At 40.8% G+C, this 14,572-nt stretch overlaps 1 protein-coding gene across 2 annotated transcripts in view; it reads right to left on the reverse strand.

Moving 5' to 3' along the window:
• Positions 1-1,127: 1,127 nt before the first annotated feature.
• Positions 1,128-14,572, reverse strand: part of SH3YL1 (SH3 and SYLF domain containing 1) — a 48,781-nt gene continuing 35,336 nt past the window's right edge. For both annotated transcript variants that reach the window (XM_072143477.1, XM_072143476.1), the window contains exon 10: positions 1,128-1,431. In XM_072143477.1, the coding sequence (XP_071999578.1) occupies positions 1,238-1,431 (194 nt within the window). In that variant the 3' untranslated portion in view covers positions 1,128-1,237. The remainder of the gene's footprint in view (positions 1,432-14,572) is intronic.

The following is a 14,572-nucleotide window of genomic DNA, read 5'->3' on the forward strand; positions in this document are numbered from 1 at the left end:
GACTGCTCAGCTCTTGGCCCCCAGCAGCAGCACAGACAAGTCAAATGTTGCCCAATTTCCGTTGGCCCACCATCTTGCTCAGTTCTTTTTGCGGCCTGTTCTGGAATGTCAGACAACTTTTGGGCAAACGCTTCCAGATCTAAAACATGTAGACGCACTGTAGCGACAGTCTGCCATATCTGCTAAAGTCTCCCACCTGGACTTGCCGGAACTGCATAAACGAAGGATGTCGCTACCAATACTAATGGACAAATCCTATTATCAAGTACTAGAATGTTCTCTGTACATTTCTCTGTCAGCTCATAATAAGTCAAATCAAAAGTTTTTCATCCATCAAAGCTACTTGACACCTATGAGACTTCACAGAATGGGTAGGACTTCTCCATAGCCGAGTCAATTTGACAAAAAGTCATAAATCTCTCACAGTAGCGGGTCTCCTGAAGTGTACATGATGGGTGTCCTTAATGAAGAGGCAGCTTTGTATGCAACTAGCCATTTTCCTAAAATGAGATTCCACGGATCCAGCTCGTGTTGGAATAAAACGTCCTTTATTTAGAATAATCCAAAAGCATAACAATGTGATCAGGTCACAGTCACTCTTCCTACCCTAGAAAGCCGTAGCGTTGTGTTGTATGGTCCACCCACTCTATCCATGTAGAGAAGACTGCTAAACACAATCCTCCCCTTCAGTGTAGGGTCTGACCGGATATATATCATAACGATTGGGGACTGTGGAAAGACTCCCCTGCTATCTTGTATTTGGCAAACTCTTATACCTCCCTGGTTCACTGCCTTAGAAGCTAGAGCATTATGGGTACACTTGACATGTCATTTCATTTTGGGGCAAATCTGGGAGTAAGGTTAAATCCAGGGCACTCCATTTTTTTTGTCTGCTCTGTTATACCAATTTTAATGTTTGTATCATAAATATATACCATGTACATTGCTTTGTAAATGTTTTCTTTATTCTTTTAGACATTCTTTTCCGAATATTGTAATCTTTTATTTACCCTTATCTTTATAAATTCAGTTTAAAAAAGTTCACAAAACAAGATTATTATAATTCAATATTCCTTTTACAATTCACACATCAAAAAAAGAAAATCAATCATTTACTGAAACGTCAATACTTGTAAAAATTTATTTTACACAATAATTTATCTCCCAATGTACACTGCAATACTTAAATATATTCAACACCATAATCCTTTTTAATACCTTTTTCCATTACAATACTTTAATTTACCATAACATAATTGGCAGGGAAAATACCCAACTCTCCTTTTAGCTTCCCCTCCCACCAATCATATTGAGAATCAGTCTTTGTGGTGACGATGATCTTGTCGCCAACTTGGAAGGACAGGTCTCCTGGCTGTAATCCTTCAAATGGATAGATGGCAGTGGCCGTGACATAGTCTCCCCTTGAACCTCCTACAAAAGACAGAAGAAGGTTAAGACCTCAAGCATTTAGTATATGGAGATTTTCTGAGTCGATTCAGAGACTAAACGTCAGGTTTATAGTTTAGACTACTAAATAGAAAAATCTCAAAGAATCTACACTGCAGATCTCCATCATTCAAGAGTGTCAGGGGCATGGGGTCCCCTACTTAAGAAAACCTGACTTACAGACGACCCCAAGTTACAAACGGACCTCTGGATGTTGTTAATTTACTGGACTTTAGCTTTAGGCTACAATAATCAGCTATAACAGTTATCACAGGTGTCTGTAATGAAGCTTTATTGTTAATCCTGGTTCTTATGACAATTCAACATTTTTAAAATCCAATTGTCAAAGAGAACAAAAAAATTTTTGCCTGGGATTACAATTATAAAATATACAGTTCCGACTTACATACAAATTCAACTTAAAAACAAACCTAACCTAAAGAACCTATCTGTAATTTACCAATATACATCTATTAATAATGAAAAATAAATCCCGGCACTCCAAGAGTAAATGTCTTGTGCTTTTTAAAAATTTTTAAAGTTTTGCGGCTTTAACATAATGTGTAACGTTTCGACCCATTTCATAGGTCTATGTCAAGCACTGATTGCCGCTGGTGGAGTGAAATATAGAAAATAGGAGGAAAATCGCGTTGAGCGTTCGGTGGATGCCTGGAATTTGCCAAAATTTGCACTTTCCAGGACCGGAAAAACTGAACATGTATTGCAAAAAAGAAGACATGACCATACATAATGTGCAAAAATTACCTTCTACAAGTCTCAATTATACACCAAAGAATAAAAAACTAAAATACACGCCCCCCCAATGAGTTCAGAAGAGTCCAACATACGAATAAAGGATGGGATTCAGCGGAATAACCAAACACAGCCGAACGCTTGGGACCTTTAACCCCTGGACAACCTCTTTCAACAAAAACGGAATGTAACAGGAAGTGTAACAGGAACAAACATCTAAAACCCAAGCCAGAAAAGGTTATTTTTGTTCGATTTTCATAGCGCTAAATTGCCAGCTGTCTAGATATACACAGTGTGATGGACAGGGACTCTTATTCCCGTGGACAGAATCGCTTCTCCACCTGCCAACATCTGCAGAGAATTTGGAAGCAACGTCTAAAGACCAGAATATTTGTGACACTCTTCTTGGAACTCGGGATGGATTATGCAAAGGAGTTTATTAAATACAAAAGTGAAATTCATCCAGCTACAATGATAACATGGAGAAGCCAGTAATGGCCGTCATGATGGATACAACAACCGCTCCAGAAAGAATTGCCAACGAGCACTAAAAAGACCGGCAAAGGAAGACAAAGTGCCATCATGATGTATTCCTCCACGCTTCTGCCTCCATTCTCCAATCTCTTCACACTTACGTGGACAATCACATGTCTAGTTACAGTAACACGCATCCAGTTACACGTACACACAGGAGGCTTCAAGTCAACCCAGGAGTCAACTGAAGCGTATGAGGCGCTCAATAACACATTAAATGATGATGTTAATTGGATGACATGGGGATGAGTCTCCAAAATGGCAGAATAAAGCAAAATGGCGCTTTTTTTTTCGTACAAAAGGTTTTCATTTTTAAAATTTATTAAAACCTAATAAAACTCCTACACATATTTTCAAGTTTGTTCTGTGATCGACCAGAGGTATCATTTGAAATGCAGAGTGTAACAGTGACCAGTTTCCCGGGATATGTTATGGAAAAATAAATACCATCACTAGGACAATTTGTAGCACAGAAAACAAGGCCTCATATACAGCTCTGTACATGAATAAAATAATAAATTATGGAAGCGTGAATGCGCAAGTAGAGAGGGATCCGAGAGGCTACTGGGGCGTGAAGTAGCCTTTGCTCCCACTGCCATGAAGGGCTACTCCACACCCCAGTAGCCACTGTGGAAAATTAGCATATTGGGTTAATAAAATTTAGCTCTGTTTAGAAAGCATGGCTTAGTAGGATAATATGAACCTACCATCATGTCCACCTTAATAGGTAGAAAACTACGCTAGCTCCGACCCGTGCCTGCCCGGGGGTTGCAACCCATATGGCGTGAAGTGGCATAATTGCAATTTCTTGCATTGTGCAAAAAATATGCGATTATATCAGTGCTTCTACGCCAAAAAACTGGCATAGGAGCACTGATCAATCCCCCCAGTCACTTTCCATCAAACCATATGTCATCCTGCTCATCTCCTCCTGCTCTATAACACACTACACTGCACAAGGGCGTTACTATTACACTGCCGAGTCCAGATAATAAAATACACTTTGCATTTATGGCGCAGTTCTGTTTACGAGGGGGAATGGAATCGTTTAGCTTGAACAATTCCAGCAGGAAGACATCACGTGTCCAGATACTTCACTCCTGTAAATATCCTAATAAGGAGCGGGATCTATTTACACATTAGCGGCGGCCTGGGTTCTGGATGAGGTTTGGTTTGGCAGCAGGCACTTTGGCGTACTAGATTGTTTATGCCCTTTAGTCTGGAGATAGAAGATGAAGATATCTAGGGAATGCCATTAATCATTGCTTCATCACTGAACTAAAAACACATAGTAATATTACAGCAATCAGGAGCAAGGAGTTGTTCTTGGAAGCAGTAGATCGTATTTGTGACTTTGCTTGTTCCTGGAGTAATGTAAAGTGTTTTTTTTTTTTTTTTTAAGTAAGTTTGGGCATGTTTTGTCCTCGAAGTTAAAGGGGTTGTCCGAGTTTTAAAAAAAAAAAAAAAACGTTCCGGCCGGACCCGACAACCTTCCGGCCCCCATACACAATGCTGTGTATAGGGACGGATAGGCGTACCCGGCCACGGCCGGCCGGAAGCTGAGTCCAGCGCTGCTCCGGCGGCCATGTTTGTTTACATGGCGCCCGGACCGGAGCGACAGCAGCGCTGGATACCAGAGGGCACCGGAGGTAAGTACATCTTTATTATTTTAGGCAGCCTGCTCCCGGCCACATATATATATATATTTTTTTTTAAACTCGGACAACCCCTTTAAATGCAGAGTATGAGGTTCACAATGCTAAGTCAATGCCGAGTTTTAATGGTGACACAAATAATAATTCCTTTATTTATATAGCGCACACAGATTAGGCAGCGCTGCACAGAGTTTCCCAAATCGGTCCCTGTCCCCAATGGGGCTCACAATCTAATCAACCTACCAGTATGCTTTGGAGTGTGGGAGAAGACCCATGCAAACACCAACAGAACATACAAACTCTTTGCAGATGTTGACCCTGGGACTTGAAACCAGGTCCCCAGCGCTGCAAGGCTGTAGTGCTAACCCCTAAGCCACCATGCTGCCCTAATCTCATTTTAATGCTGACTTAACTATAAATAAAGACCCAAGACAAAATTTTAATGAAGAAAAAGATAATTTAATTATATCATTAAAACTGATCACCAATTACAGCTGATCTTGCCTAACCACCAATCAGGTGGCATTATTTTTGTGAGGAGAATTGCAAGAAACATAACACAGAGAAAGGGGGCGGCAAATTTCAACCCTGACAGAAAAAAACATTAACCCCTGCATAACCGTGACAAAATAATTTCAGGGGCCTCTATGCATTGCGGTCTACCTGTTCTGAAGCGCACTTGAAGTGTTAGATTTAGGCGAGCGCCGCTCAACCCCGCCCCTGTGCATAGGAATATACAGTGCACGTGTCCTATCTTTCTACGGGCTACAGAGCGGTACAGTGCCGTACGTATGTTGCAACGTACTGCTCCCGTACAGGGCCGTGAGCCCATAGAAGTGTATGGGGGACGTGTATACGCCGTATATACATCCCCCATACGTTGGTGTGAATGTAGCCTTAGGGCAGCAAAAATACAATCTATGATCCAGATCCTGAGGTGAATTTTTCTTGGCTGGTGATTGTTCAGTCACAATACAACACTGGGGGCATTAGGACATGTTCACCCAACATACCAACACAAATTATTGTTCAGCGAATCAAAAAACTATTTTCAAATGCTCGAAAGTTACCGAAATCTAAACATTTTTTTTTATATATCTTTACTTTTGGCTTGGGTTACCTTGCGCCTCTGTAAGGTCATAGTGGAAACATATGTTGGTATTAATTAACTCAAAGTTTATGACCTCTGGGACTTTGGATCATGGTCCCGGTACGGTAAAATGATAAGTCACGTCTTTCCATTGTCCCACTACAGATTTGGCTCCCCCCTCGATACCTTAAGGACATGTACAAAAATGAATCTCTAAAGTCAAACTAACATTATAGAGTCTCAGTTCTTAGTATACACTACTACTATTATATACGTATCAGTAATAGTAGTCATTACATTCTACCAGAGGTCCAGTCTTGTTGTGTTAAAATGTACAAATCTCACTTTATACTGGATATCATCAAGAATAATAATAATAAAACAGAGGTGTATCTCTACCTACTGGTATGTGACAACCACATCTCACACAAGATGGTGCTAAAGTGCCACACAAGCCAAGATCTCCCTCTACATATAATGTATCACTAGCCGGGAGCAACCAGAACCTCCAATCACCTATATCACATGTCATCGCCAGGGAGATTTCCTTCTAAAAGGGATTGTACAAAGGTCAGACATTAAAGTACATCATTCTACTAATCTGTCCTAGGGAAAAGATTTTTCATTTTACAGGCAGTCCCCGGGTTACGTACAAGATAGGGTCTGTAGGTATGTTCTTAAGTTGAGTTTGTATGTAAGTCGGAACTGTATACTTTATTATTGTAACCCCAGTCAAACTTTTTTTGGTCTCTGTGACAATTGGATTTTAAAAATGTTGGATTGTCATAAGAACCAAGATAAATAGTAAAGCTTCATTACAGACACCTGTGATAACTGTTATAGCTGTTTATTGTAGCCTAGGACTAAAGTACAGCAAATTACCAAAATCCAGAGGTCCGTTTGTAACAAGGGGTCGTATGTAAGTCAGGTGTTCTTAAGTAGGGGACCGCCTGTACATCATCTCAAGGTCCATGAAGGACCAGAATGTTGTAACAAATAGTTTTTTGTTGGTTTTATTGATGAAATTCTGGATGTCAATCCTGACTTGTCGAATGATATGGCTATAAGGAGAACAGAAAATTTCCTACAACTTTCCCTGACAATTTTGTAATTTTGCCGTAGAGGACTCATTTCTGGTCCTGCTAAAACATATTTATTATCTTGTCTCCTCAATATTGCCAAGGCAATACTCTAAGGGCTTATTCACACAGGCATGTCCGTTAATAGCTGATGTCTATTTATTTCTGCTAGTTTTTTTCTTTCATTTTTGGGACTTTTAACTGCAACTTTTGCTGTCGTATCACGTACACCTTGGTCTGCACCTTGTGCGGTGCCTTATGTATCTTTATTTTCCAGATGTTATGTGCAATTTTTCACTTCTATTTAATTTCCTTTTGCATATTTTTGTGACTTTTTAGGTGGAAATCTGCACCTGGTCCAGGGCAGGGGCAAAGGAAGGATTTTATTTCATGGACCCGGTTTTAAAATGTAAATTGAAATTATTTCACATGCATTAAAATGTTTACAATTTTACACATAAACCTGCTGGGCATTGAATGCTTGGCCTGTTTTTTCGTTAAATTCATAAATTTTTCAGTTCACATTTTATTGAAATTTATTGGTTATATCTAAGGGCGAGGTCACACATGGCGTTAACACTTGTGTTTTCCAAACCATCACAACAGTTGAGAAGAAGCAGATTTCCCCAATAACATTGCTGTCAACACGGCGTTACATTAACACATACGTTAACACATGTGCTTGTTAACATTATGTTAACATATGTGTTGAAATCATGGATTTTGTAAACGTCATGTTGATTGCAATGTAATTAGGCAAATCTCTTCTTCTCAATTGTTGTGTTGCGTTTGAAAATGTACAGTAGAGTCCACTTCTGTATATAACCCCCTTACAAAGGCAAAAGTTGCACCTGCAAGGTGCAAGGACAGGAAAAACTAAACACATATCACAAAAAAATGGTCAGTATTGAATCTGTTTCGGAAGAAATGGATCAGTAAAAATGGAATTACACTTGTATTGCACCAGAGTACAAGGGTTTTTTTTGGTGTGTCCCCATAGTTTTTTCACCAGCTTCTTTTGACATAAGCAAAACATGCTTCAAATTTTAGACGTGTTCAAGCAAATGCATTGAAAGATGGGAAAAAAAACAACAACATTGAATATAAAGGGTTAATATCCAATGTGCGTTAAGTGGGATGCTCCCTCTTTTTTTTTTTTTTAATAAGAGCTAAGCCAGTTACACATGAACGTATTCAGCCCAATTAAACGGACCCATGTGCTGGTCCCACAGACTGAACACACTGCACAGGGAGGGAGTCCTTACATCATACAGAGAATTTGGACTCCATGGCTGCCGGACAAACTGCAGCATTGGCACTGTAACAGTTAACACTGTGCTGGTTCTACAGTTCGCCTTGCAGACAGGGACTCCTTGCATCATGTTTCCTTATTTTTTTTTCCGGATTATGTAATATACCATCTGCAGAGGATCTAACCACACAATGATGATGTGATTTCTGCACAGTTCCTATAATTCTGCAATAAGAAGTCAGTTTTGCTCAGAATATTTTTAGCTCTAAGACAATATTCAGAGCTTTTCCCATCCAGATCCTCTTTGATTTCAATAACGGCACATAAGCGGCGTCACCTAATCCCGGAGCTCGGCTTCTCCACTGTTCACACTGCTGACTGGAAGATAATGAAGTGAGGATAGGATTACAATGGGCTATGTAGTAGAAGCCATGGCTAGGAATGATGATGATACAGAAGTTTATGCCGTATACAATAGATCCGCCATCCGTGACTCATTTCTCCGAAAGTGACTGCAAGTAAGACTTCAAAAATAGCGAGGACGAAACAAAAGAAGCCTCACAATGCCGGGATCATTATACGCTGATAATCAGTATACTTAGGATATCAAATATTCTACAAGAGATTTCATTGTGTGCCAGGGATCTTCCAGTAAAGGAACTTTCTCTGATGCATGTGTAGCACCAACCTATGCTGTAGCGCTGTACACAGCAATGCAGATTATAATCTATAATATCACACACATTTTATAGAAAGTCAAGAAATGAGTATAAGGGGTTTTTAATGCACCACAAAAAGGGGGGCAGAGGTTATGGCACCAATCTAAGCCAATACTGAGAGAACATACAAACTATATCAACAAGGCTTACAGGCCGCTGACCCAAAATACTCAAAAAGGAATGCAAAAGGATTTCCAAATACAAATCCCATTCAGTTGAGTACTTTCGACATTGACTTCCAGCTGGAGGACAACCACTACAGGTGGTAACCTGCCAAATTGCGATTGGGAATTAACCAAAATCTTGTTCTCAGACAGGTTCCTACTACATACAGAATGACGTGGGGCAGTTGTTGACTTTTCACAGTCCTGCTGCTACTTACTAAAACACACATAGCCTCTTGATTACAGATGAGCGGACCCAAACTTTAGGTTTGGCGTAATCTGTTCGCCTTCTCCGCCTAACACGGACATGTTGCAGCCAATCAGGTAGCCTTACGTCCCCAGCAACTAGGCATACTAGTAATTGGGAAGGTGTCCTATCAAGCAACAAGTCCTGGTTTTGGTGGAGCTACCAAATGGAGGAAGTCAAACCTAAAGTTCGGGTCCGCTCATCTCTACTCTTGATATATCTGGTGGAGCGAGTACCACAAGCAGTCATGATAATTTCCCCAAACGGGTGCTTACCCCCTGCTTTGACTCTAGTGTCAAGTCAGTAATTTTAGTCTTTAGCTGCTGCTCCAAGCTGGAATTGTATGGGGTAGGTGACCGTCTTCAGCCAATCCGTGGCCTCCTTGATCCACAGGAAGTCACCTGACATCCTATGGTTGGAAGTGATCAAACATTGGCTGAAGCAGGTCCCGTGACCCTCTGGTAATAAACCACTTCTCCCCTCTCCCCAGGGTCTCTGGCTGTGTCTGACAGCTGGAAACCCAGTCCCACTCCCGCAATTTGCATGAGTGCAGGAGAAACATCACTGCAGACTCGGGACCAGCATCCGCTGATGTTTAAAAATAAAAATAAACTTCCAGTGAAACAAGTTCTTAGAGACCCGTTGTCAAATAAATCCTATAAAATTTTAATTATACAAAGTAGATATCATTCATTGTATGCCATGTTGTAGATATAGTGTGGCTGCAGCCCAGTTATGGCCCCTGGTTTCTAAGCCTGATGTCAAGCTAATAGAAACCAAACATAAAAGCTTTCTATCCAACATAAAAAGAAAAATAGCGCTCGGCACAATCCAGATTATGGCGATGGCGACCGCCGGCCAATCGCGGGGCAATAGTGTTTACTGCAGATAGACTCCGGTGATATAATCCTCTTCAAATAGCACTATAGGTGGTGCTCAGCTAGTGTGGCAAATAGTCCCATAGATATTCAAGGAAGAAAAGATAAGCGGCACTCACCATTACTGTGCAATCGGTATCTTTATTTCGGGTGCAAGTACAGGCCTGCCAGGTCCCGCTCCTCCCTGTACTTGCACCCGAAATAAAGATACCGATTGCACAGTAATGGTGAGTGCCGCTTATCTTTTCTTCCTTGAATAAAAGCTTTCTATAGAATGACAGCAAGCAGAGATCTTGACAACGGCAATTGATACAGAAAGTATATAACTTTTAATTGTATAACTTTTAATTACACAAACCATATCAATTATTTGCTGAAAGTGGACAATCCCTTGAACTCTTAGGGTGATGCCACACATGGAGTTTTGAAACCATTTTTGGTCCGTTTTTAAGCACACTGTTAAAAAACGCATGCGTTAAAAACCACATCCGTTTTTTGTCCGTTTTTTATTGTGCAAATTCGGAAAACCTGTCAAAAACGCATGCGTTTTTTAACGGATTGCTTAAAAAAAGGACTAAAAACGGTTTCAAAATGGTATGTGTAGCATCTCCCTTAGGCTCAGTTCACACTTAATAGCGAGAAACTGAAATTGAACGGATCAGTTATAAATCCAATTGAAGTCAATCCAATTTTTAATGTTTTTCTTCGTTTTTTTGTACAGAAAAAAATTACAGCTATTGAAGTCCTTTCTTCCATTAAAAAAAAAACATTCCTAACGGTTGCCTAACTGACCATTACAGATGAAATTAAGTTACCTTTTACATTGAAGTCAATGGGGACGGGTCGTAAGTGATAGTTTTTTTAGATGAAGAAATAGACATATACAGTATGTAGATAGACAGAAATAGTTAATATATGCAGCGCAGACCAAAGGTTAGGACACGCCTTTTCATTCAAAGAGTTTTCTGTATTTTCACGACTATACAAATTGAAGGCATCAAAACTATGAATTAACACAAGTGGAATTATATACTTAACTAAAACGTGTGAAACAACTTAAAATATGTCTTATATTATCGGTTCTTTTGCTTTGATTACTGCTTTGCACGCTCTTGGCTTCCCTTGATAGTAGGTAGGTAGTAGGTAGTCACCTGAAATGGTTTTCACATCACAGGTGCCCTGTCAGGTGTAATAAGTGGGATTTCTTGCCTTATAAACGGTGTTGGGACCATCATTTATGTTGTGCAGAAGTCAGGTGGATACACAGCTGATAGTCCTACTGAATAGACTGGTAGAATTTGTATTATGGCTAGAAAAAAGCAGCGAAGCAATGAAAAACGAGCGGCCATCATTACTTTAAGAAAGTCAGTCAGTACGAAAAATTACGAAAACTTTGAAAGCGTCACCAAATGCAGTTACAAAAACCATCAAGCGCTATAAAGAAACTGGCTGACATGAGGAGCGCCCCAGGAGAGGAAGACCAAGAGTCACTTCTGCTGCGGAGGATAAGTTCATCCGAGTGACCAGCCTCAGAAATCGCAGGTAACAGCAGCTCAGATTAGAGACCAGGTCACTGCCGCACAGAGGTCTAGCAGCAGACAAATTTCTACAACAACTGGTAAGAGGAGACTGTGTGCAGCAGCCTTCATGGTAACATCTCTGCTAGGAAACCACTGCTATGGACACGCAACAAGCACAAGAGACTTGAGATCTTTGGTTCCAACCACCGTGTCTTTGTGTGACGCAAGAAAAGGAGAGCGAATGGACTCTACATATCGGTTCCCACTAGAAAGCATGGAGGAGGAGGGGAGATGGTGTGGGAGGGCTGTTGGGGATTTATACTGAACCAGTACGGTTACCACAGCATCCTGCAGCGTCATTACATGCCAACTGGTTTAGTTGGACCATCATTTATTTTTCAACAGGACAATGACACCAAACACGCCTCCAGGCTGTGTAAGGGCTATTTGACCAAGGAGGAGAGTGATGGGGTGCTATGCCGGATGACCTTACTCCACACTCACCGGAGCTAAACCCAATCGAGATGGTTTGGGGTGAGCTGGACCGCAAAGTGACGACAAAAGGACCAACAAGTGCTAAGCATCTCTGGGAACTCCTTCAAGACTGTTGGAAGACCATTTCAGGTGACTACCTCTTGAAGCTCATCAAGAGAATGTCAAGAGTGTGCAAAGCAGTAATCACAGCAAAAGGAACCCAGAATATAAGACATATTTTCAGTTGTTTCACCCTTTTTTGTTAAGTATATAATTCCACTTGTGCTAATTCATAGTTTTGATGCCTTCAGGGGGAATCTACATTTTTTTATAGTCATGAAAATACAGAAATCTCTTGGTAGAAACACAGATGATGGATAGATCATAGATAAATGTGAGGTATAGAGAGAAAGATAGGTAGGCAGATATAAATAAGAGATAAATAGGTAGATAGGTAGGTACATAGTAAAGCATAACGTCATATGTGTTTTTTTTTTACCATCTTTTTGTAACGGAGCTAAATAAACGGAAAACCTGATGGTAGTGTGAACTGGGCCTTACAAGTATTTTTTTTCTACGGTTATTTTAAAGTCTAAATCCAGGGAACTCAAAAACTTGTTCTGTTTCATGTCATTTGCAAAACCGTCCATTGTGACAATATTTGCGCTCATCTGGTTCTTAGGTCTCTAGAAGCACATGAGCAAAAACACACTGCATGATAAAAGTATAAATAGCAACATTCTTATAGTCTAAAACAATTTCCTTGAGCAGTGAGAGGATTGTCATTATCAGTTTGGCTATAGTCACCATCCTGCGGAGGTCCCTGCAGTGGCTTCCAATAGTGGAGTTTCTCAGAAATTAAAACGGATTATTCTCTATTGTGCTAGGGCAGCCCAAGTCTGCACATGGAACATTGGGAAAGGCAGCCATGTTGCATTACAACACAGTCAGCGCCTTTAGATTTGGCAGCAATTATGTACAACATTATTATTATTATTGTAGTAGGAGAATATAACGCCCAGAGCGGTATTATTTCAGCCTGACACTTCCCATACAGATTAATATGCAGTTAGCACATGTAAAGGCTGTACATCTGCCATTGTATTACTCACAAAGAAGTTACGTAGAACTCTTCAGAGAATATTTAATACATCACTTCCAAATCTAAGTATTCAGTGTCCTCGGCGTACCACCTGCACACTCAACAGATACTAAAGGGAATCTGCACCACCTGGGAGACACACACTGCGAAAAACAACAAAACAAGGTTCTGGCAAAAGGAGAATATGCTAATGCGATCACAGTCATGTTTAATAGACAGACCTCCCATTAGAAGTACAACTTTGCATTGCAGAACCTACATTTGGACTAAGTATCACACTCTGCACTTGTTTTATATGGACTTCACTCACTGCAGTGTATCAAGACTCCATCTTGATGTTTAGATTTCGGTTTCTTTTACTACCTCTATGGTTTTCTATCAATCCCGCAATGGAGTCAGGGAGGCTGAGCAGTGAGCTCCTAATTTATAACCTTTATAGTTATTATAAGTAGTTGGGATAGGAGATCCTTGTCTCCCTATGAGCTCCATATCCATAACTGTAACAGAACCAGCAGAATTATTTTAAGTAAGGCCTCTTGCCCACGAGCGAGTGCAGTTAGTGAAAATCACTCTGCGATGAAGGGATCTCATGACCCAAAACAATGATCAATGGAACAAACTCAGAATATCAGTTCATTCCAGTGATCAGAGGTCCGGATCCGGGGATCCCTCCAAGTGCACAGAGAGATTTTCACTGTCTGCACTCGCTTGTGGATGAGAGGCACAACTGTGATAGCAGCTCCTCTTCTCCCTATGAGCACCTTAGTCATAACTGGAACCTGTGTAACTATTAGTAACTGTGATAGGAGATCTCCCGCTCCGTGTTATCTCCTTATTCATAACTGTGACAGGAACCAGTACATGCAGCTGTGAGAGGATCTCCCCCTTTCCTTGTTTTCTCCTTATTCATAATTGTGTGACAGGAACCTCTATAAGGCCCCATTCATATGATCGGGGAACGTATGTACGGCTGGAAGCTTGCCACACGTACCGCTCCATACACGGGGAAAAGATAAAACATGTCCTATCTTTCCGCCGTGTTACGGCGCCATGTATCGCTATGGAGAGGAGAAGGGTCACCCCTCCGCCTCCTCTCAATTGCGGCAAATGTATGCCCACCGGGCAACTGTGATATCATTGCACCGTTTCCCTGTAATCCCATAGTTATGAATAAGGGGATAACACAGAAACGGTGCAATGATCTCACAGTTAGTTATACAGGTCCCGGGCACAAATTGTGAGATGATCGCACCGTTTCCCTATTATCTCCTTATCCATAAATGTGTGACAGGGACCTGGATAACTATTATAAGTAACTATGATAGGAGAGCTCCTTTCCCCGTTTTCTGCTTATTCATAAATGTTTGACACAAACATGTATAAATGATTATTAGTCTGTGTAATAGGATTTCCCCTTTGCCCGTTTTCCCCTTTTTGTGACAGGAACAGGAAGCTGTATAATTACTATAAGTAACTGTGAGGGGCAGCCTCTTTCTATACACAAAAACAGGGTGCCGTATGCCCTGATCCAAGCCCTTTCCAAGTCCTAGAAGCAGGTTTGCATGTGTGGTTTGCGTAGACCAGGAGTTGGTCCGTCAGTAAATGTCAGGATTTTGCTGCGTTTTTGCTGGTGGTTGTACAAACTTTGAATAAAAATGA

This window comes from Engystomops pustulosus, chromosome 3 (assembly GCF_040894005.1).
Source record: "Engystomops pustulosus chromosome 3, aEngPut4.maternal, whole genome shotgun sequence".
Lineage (NCBI taxonomy): Eukaryota > Metazoa > Chordata > Amphibia > Anura > Leptodactylidae > Engystomops > Engystomops pustulosus.